Raw genomic sequence first — 7369 nt, forward strand, 5'->3', positions numbered from 1 at the left:
AATGCTGCATTCTATATAGCAACAGCTTGAATTCAAACAAAAGCAATCCTCTGTCTCACCTCTTTGAGTTGTGATTTTTAAATGCATGAGCAAACACATACAACATTTCTACTCTTGAACAGCCAGGAAATGCTTCCCTTTCTCCATAAACCAATATTTTTTATTTTGCTGTTAAATCCAGAAGGCAAATGTTTCTAAATCTTTAAGGAAGCTGTTTTGTCAACTAAAATCACAACTGACTTTGAGAGAAAATTAATGGAGATAAATCAGATGACATGGGACATGTAATAGCTAAACTCATTCTGAAACATTTGGCTTTATTTGGAAGAAGGATAATGTTATTCATTATCTAATTTTTAGTCACAATTGATATCAGGCATGTTATTAGTGGTATAATAGTAAAGTAAAGCCTTATTCTCTATTTTCACAGAAATCTTTAAAGAATGGCCATGGGCAATCATTCTACTGCAGCTGTTTTTGTGTTGGTGGGATTAACTCAGAAGCAAGAACTCCTTCTCCTACTCTTCCTTCTGTTTCTGGGAATCTATGTGGTGACTGTAGTGGGCAACCTGGGCATGATCCTGCTCATCACAGTCAGTCCACTGTTGCACACACCCATGTATTATTTTCTCAGCAGCTTATCTTTCGTTGACCTCTGCTATTCCACTGTTATTACACACAAAATGCTGGTGAACTTTCTTGGGAAGATAAATTTAATCTTTTATTCTGAGTGCGTGGCTCAGTTCTTTTTCTTTGTGATATTTGTGGTGGCTGAGGGTTACCTCCTGACTGCCATGGCATATGATCGCTATGTGGCCATCTGCAAACCATTACTGTATAATGTAATCATGTCGTCTAGGCTCTATTCACTGTTAGTGCTAGTTGCCTTTAGCCTAGGGCTATTTTTGTGCAATTGTGCACACAAGTGCTATGATAAAACTGAACTTTTGTAAATCCCACATCATAACCCACTATTTCTGTGGTGTTCTCCCCCTCCTCAACCTCTCCTGCTCTAATACCCATCTCAATGAGCTTCTTATATTTGTCATTGGAGGAATCAACACCTTGGTGCCCACAGTAGCTGTTGCAATCTCCTATATCTTCATCTTTTGGAGCATCCTTCGCATCAAGTCATCAGAGGGACGGTCCAAAGCCTTTAGAACCTGCAGTTCTCATCTCATGGCAGTGAGAATCTTTTTTGGGTCTATCACCTTTATGTACTTGAAGCCTTCTTCAAGTACCTCTCTAGAACAAGAGAAAGTGTCTTCCGTGTTCTATACCACAGTGATCCCCATGCTGAACCCATTAATATATAGTTTGAGGAACAAAGGTGTGAAGAAAGCATTGGGGAGATTCTTGGTTAGGAGATAAGACATTGTTGGCAAATGAAAGATGGGTGAAAAATTGTTCTACTGAAAATATGTTCTTTCCTTTCAGTTTTATTCTCCCTTGTAAAATACATCATATCTAATTTATTTTTTGGTTTGGAATTGATCTCACAGGAGCCTGTGTATTAGTCAAGAACTATACTACAGAGCTACATAGCTACATCCAATATCCAAATATTTTTAAATGTATCACTGTGTGTTTTTTTAATTTTTTCCAATAAAATAAAAAATTGTTAAGCATGTATTAGTTCTTTGATAGGGAAACATATTTTTTCATATAAATGAAATATTAATTCACACTTTTTTTCTAACTGATGTTAGAAAAAATGTTCAAAAATTGCTAAATCTTTTTTAAATCCTTTCTTTGTCTGTAGGTCAGCAATAAGATGTCTCATCCCATTAACTGCTCCACTATCCATGAATAATTGTGAGTGGGCCTCTCTTGAGACAGCTCAGTAGAAGTAATCAGAGCTTCTTTTATTTAATGAGTATCATGATTATGTTGTAGATGATGTATTTTTACTGCCTTTCTCCCTGTCTTCTACCTCTTACATTCCTTCTGACTCCCATTTTCAATTTTTCTTGAGCTTTGGAAGGTAGAGTAGTACAAAGCCTTGTTTAGGTTTCAGACCCTATATATTTTCTGTATCCCAGGAAGCCATGAGTCTATATTTACTGTTCAGTGTAAATGATAACTTCTCTTATTGATAATGAGAGTAACTTTTACTTAAGGGTATAAATATAAATAATTAGGAAGACATTTACAATTATCTCTCTTTAAATGACTATTAGTAGTAATTTCCTTTCACAGAACTGGTAGAAGACTGGTGGAATCTGGGAGTTGGACAGTCACTGCCTTCAGTTGTGTCAGCAGTGTGCCAATCAGAAACCAACAAGTAGTTTCAAAAACAAGGACACAAATATTTCTGAAAATAACCAGAAGACAGAAATCAATACACACAGTTGTGAAAAGGAGATTAGTAGATTGGTAGACATGAGAGGAAGGAAGATGAGAGAGGCTAGAGTTAAGAGCAATCAAAATGCAAAATGCATGATACACATATATGGACCTCTCAAAATACAAATTATATTTTTCAAAAAGAAAATGCAATGTGAGATGAACTGGTCTGCTCACTAACATGGGATGCTTAGAAACCTGTAAATGGATCCTAGGTCCACCCATTAATCATTTGAGAAGACAGAACAAATGCAAAAGAAAATCAAGAGAAATAGGGGAAAAAACAGTACCAGATAAGTTTCACAATTTCAGTCTTCAGATTCTGCTCAATGTGTTTTAACATTTCTTTTCAATTCATAGTATGTGAGATGACTTGATTTTCGTCTGTCTCCTGACTATCATGAGTCAATATCTTCTTATACAAAGACACTGTAAAGGAAATATATCCCCAGACCATCATGATGTATTATTAAGTAAAATTTGTTATTCTTTTAGCTGTGATATAAGAAATCTCCTGAGAGTTGAGCAATTAGGAAAGAAAGAGAACAGTTGTATTTAATACCAGAAAATATAAGAGCTTTCTCCAAATTCTCTAATGAATCAATGATCAAACTAACTCAAAAATTCTTTAAAGTATTGAGAATAAAACAACACCGAGAATTCAGTAGAAAATAGATCCAGCTACATTTTATAAACTATTAAATAAAAGCAATGAAGAGAAAGACTATATGTGTATGTACGAACCAAAGGAGTGAAGATCTTAACTGAGATGTCTAATACTCCCAAAAGTTCAAGAAGTAGACTTGAAAAAGTGAAAACTTAATACTTGATATAGAATGAGTCAACATTTGCAGATACTATTTTTCACAATAAATTTGCAAGTTTTACAAAATACTAACAAAATCCCTATAATTTTTGGTTCCAACTGATTCATTTTATTTAGTGAAACATCATCATGCTCAAATTCATCCAGAGGAGGGTGAAATATGTGAAACTGAGCATAGGTAGGAAGAACAAAGATCACTTTGACAAATTATAAATTAAGAACTATTGCTGCAGTCAAAATAACAAATAGTTGATTATGTTTCATGACTCTTCTTTTGACGTCTTCCCATAGACAACACTGATTTTCACATTGTTACAGTGAACTGGTGATTGGCATTTCTAAAATTTAACGTAAATAGAAACTTTATAAGTTCTTAGCTTTGATTTAGGCAAAAGAATCTTTTAAATATATATCTATAATTTTCATTTTATTGTTTAGAATACTATTGCATGATCTAATGACTTGATTATTAGTGATCACTTAGGGTTTTTTTTAGTCTATTCTAAATAATTTTTTATCTCTTTCATACTGTTGTGATCACATATATTATTTAACCTAAACAAATATCTAGTTGAAATATTTGTATATTATTTTAAATGATCTTTAGCCATCCCTCAAACTTCAAGTCTGCTTCTGAATGAAGTAAACTTTAAACTTTGAACAGTTATAGATAAGAGCTACAGTTGGTCTAGTCTAAAGTCAAAACTTATTACCATATTTCTATTGTATTCATATTTTATGTTTTTAAATTTGCTTTCCTCAGTGATAAAGATATAAATGGGTTTTTGATGGAGAAGGGTCATCTGTCTATGTGTTATTTTCATTGGTTAATAAAGAAACTGCCTTGGTTCTTTGATAGGACAGAAAATTAGGTAGGCGTAGTAAACAGAACAGAATGCTAGGAAGAAGGGAAGTGAGGCAGATGCTATAGCTCTCCTCTCCAAGATGGATGCAGATTAAGATCCTTCCCCGTAAGCCACCACCTCATGGTGCTACACAGATTATTAAAAATGGGTCAATCAAGATGTGAAAATTAGCCAGTAAGAGGGTAGAGCTAATGGGCCAAGCAGAGTTTAAAAGAATACACTTTCCATGTAATTATTTTGGGTAAAGATAGCTGGTAGCTGGGAGCTGAGCAGCAGGTAGCTGCCTGCAGCTCATCACTACAGGTTTTTATCTGCTTATAGTTAATTTATTTCATTTTATCAGTTCTGTTGCTATAAATAAGACTGACAAATGCTACAATAGGAAGGTGATCTCTCACAGGGCCCCACGAATCTCAATTGAAATATTAGATATTGATATGATTTGTTATGATTAAGGTCAAGCAAGAATTATTCATTTATGTTATGAATCAATATACTACTAATAACAATGATGACTCTGTTATGATAAAAAGGATGTGTTATTATTCAGATAAGAACAACTCAGCCATTCTTAATTTTACAAAAGTTTTGAGGTATAGGTGCTTCAAAAAAGCAGCAAATAGGGAATCTAGGTTAAAGGTTTAATGTATCACAAAGCCTTCAACTAAATTTTTAAGAAAAAACATAAGACAAATTTGAATATTTTAAGGGAAATATTATTATATCCTAGTCACTGGAAGAAATATAATGCAAAAACTATGACAGGAAAAGTAAAATAAATCCCTTCTTTTATCTTCTATATACATTATGTTCTTTGTACATGCTACAAAATCAAGCCATTTTATTTGGCACCTATATGAAGCAACTAAAAGAAGATGGTTTTACACCAGGCTGTGCTATCTCTAGGCTTCACAGAGTGCCAGAACTAGTCCCTAACACCTCAGCAGTTTCCACTGTACTTCCCTCTGTCAAAATCCTATGTAGTGACCAAGTACTGCCCAAAGTTTATGGGTTTAATAAATATAAAATATCACTTCAATCATATTTCTTTTATTAATAAATGTTTTTTGGAAATATTTACTCTAATTTTGATAGTATACTAAATCATTTTCTCCATCCATTTGCTCTATCCAAACCTTCATAAGTACTGTTCCTTCTTTACCTTCTTTCTAAATCATATCATCTACTTTTCATTAATTATTCTTACATAGAGCTAGTGAAGTCATGGGTCCTGGAGAATAACTAACAATTACCACTTTACTACATCAACAAAAGATTTAACTACATTATAGTTTTCTTCATACACACAGTTAATAAATGTTCTTTTAAAGAGGAAAGCTATCATTATAATTTTTTTAAAATAATGTACTAGAGTTATGGCTCAGAATCAACAACATACTTTAGACATCTCTCAAATTCCTTTAACTCAGGCACCAAAGGATCTGAGGTTATCTTGTGGACTCCAAATCACCTGCAAATATGCATATACACACAGGTACAGACATAAAGACACACACAATCACACACAAAGTACATATATACATACTTACATACATATATACATATATAGATTTAAAAAATACAAGGACTCTACATGTACATCATTGATGCAAACACGAGGAGTGGAAAGTTACAGGAAGATGCACAGACCACATGTGTGTAAGCGAAGCATATGGAATGAAAAATCACCTGCAGCTTGGACTTTACATGGGCATTTAGGAGTGCTGATGATTCCACACCAAAATTCAATATTTTTAGAAATGGAAAAGAAACAATTCTTTCCTGTCCTCACATAGTCTCCCTGTCTACTCTCCCCACATTCTCTCTCAACACTCTTGGTATAAGACTAATACAAACGGTTCGTAGGTTGCTCAACATATCAGTACTCTGCTTCATTGAAAAGAGCATGACAAGGGCCATCCAGGAGTAGGTTTTTGATACATGACTTAGTCATGTCTCAGCAATTACAAATGGATGGCAAAGCCAAAACTTCTTAATTAATTGTAAATAATTAGTGAGATATTTAGAAAATCATGGGATAATTAGGAAACAATAGAATAAGGAAGAAATAAAGAAAACTAGTTGTTCAACTGGACTTTTGGCAGCTCAGTCCAGTGCTCCAACTGCAGGTCTCTGCCTCTTTTTCCACCAGTTTCTGGATGAAGGGTCTATGGTGACATTTAACATACTTATCTTTCTGACTACAGGGCATGGCCAGTTCAAGCACCCTGTTCTCTATTGCTTAGGATTTTAGCTGGGGTCATCCTTGTGGATTCCTGGGAATTTCTCTAGTACCAGGTTTCTTGATAGGCACATAATGGCACCCTCAATCAAAATATCTCTATCCTTGTTCTCATCTCTGTCCTTCCCCAATCTTGACTATCCCATTGCCGCGCACTGCGCCCTGTGTCTGCGCTCTGTGCGTTGGCAACCAGTTCGTGAGCTTCGGGCAAGGGGCTGAAGGTTAAAATACACAGACACACACAGACAGAGAGACAGTGACATGGGTCATCCTTGAATTCTCCAAGAATGCCCTCTTTTATTGTGTTCAGGGGCAGATTATGTAGAGACAGCCATGCCTAGCAAAACCCACCAGAAACCACTCTCCTGCCATCAGGAACTCCTGAAGGTCTCATGCTCAGAGCAGCTGTAGGCACTCAGATCAGGGGATTACAAGAAATTCAGGATCTGGGGTCTCACTGCTTCCAACAATCCCACTCCCTCTTTGTTCTCCTCCCCCATCCACTTCCCCACTCTTCTTCCCCTTCCTCACTCTCTTCTCCTCCCACCTGCATGCTCCCAATTTAGTCAGGCGATCTTATCTATTTGCCCTTTCAGGTTGAATCTATGTATGGTTTTCTTGGAGTTCACGTTGTTTCTTAGCTTCTTTAGGATCATGAACCATATCCTTAATATCCTTTGCTTTATAGCTAATATCCGCTTATAAATGAGTATATACCATGTTCATCTTTCTGGGTCTGGGTTATGCCAATCTGGATGGTTTCTCTAGTTCCAACCATTTGCATGCAAATTTCAAGAAGTCATTTTTTTTAACTGCTCAGTAGTGATCCAATGCATAAAAGAAAAGAAAAGAAAAGAAAACTAGTTGTATTGATAATAGCATAAATCAAGCAAAGGAAAAGAAAATTTAAAATACTTTGATAGTCCTTGATAATGAAATAATTTATTGGTTCGCCTAAAGTAATTTGCCCTCCATACCCAAGTCTTCAAAACAGTAGTGTGATGTCTGTGTTACCCCTTGTAGAGAAAGGAAAATCATTTGAAGAAGAAACTGTCACGTTTTTGAGGTAAAAGGATCTAAGCTTTTTCT

General features: G+C 35.2%; 1 protein-coding gene across 1 annotated transcript; it reads left to right on the forward strand.

The window, feature by feature from the left end:
- Positions 1–443: 443 nt before the first annotated feature.
- Positions 444–1371, forward strand: LOC126493519 (olfactory receptor 8D1-like). Its single transcript, XM_050130533.1, is given in 2 exon segments — positions 444–896; positions 898–1371. Coding segments are annotated over 2 exon segments (927 nt in total).
- Positions 1372–7369: the final 5998 nt, after the last annotated feature.

Source organism: Alexandromys fortis, unplaced genomic scaffold, assembly GCF_014885135.2.
Source record: "Alexandromys fortis isolate MF-2015 unplaced genomic scaffold, M_Fortis_MF-2015_v1.1 scaffold_335, whole genome shotgun sequence".
NCBI classification, from domain to species: domain Eukaryota; kingdom Metazoa; phylum Chordata; class Mammalia; order Rodentia; family Cricetidae; genus Alexandromys; species Alexandromys fortis.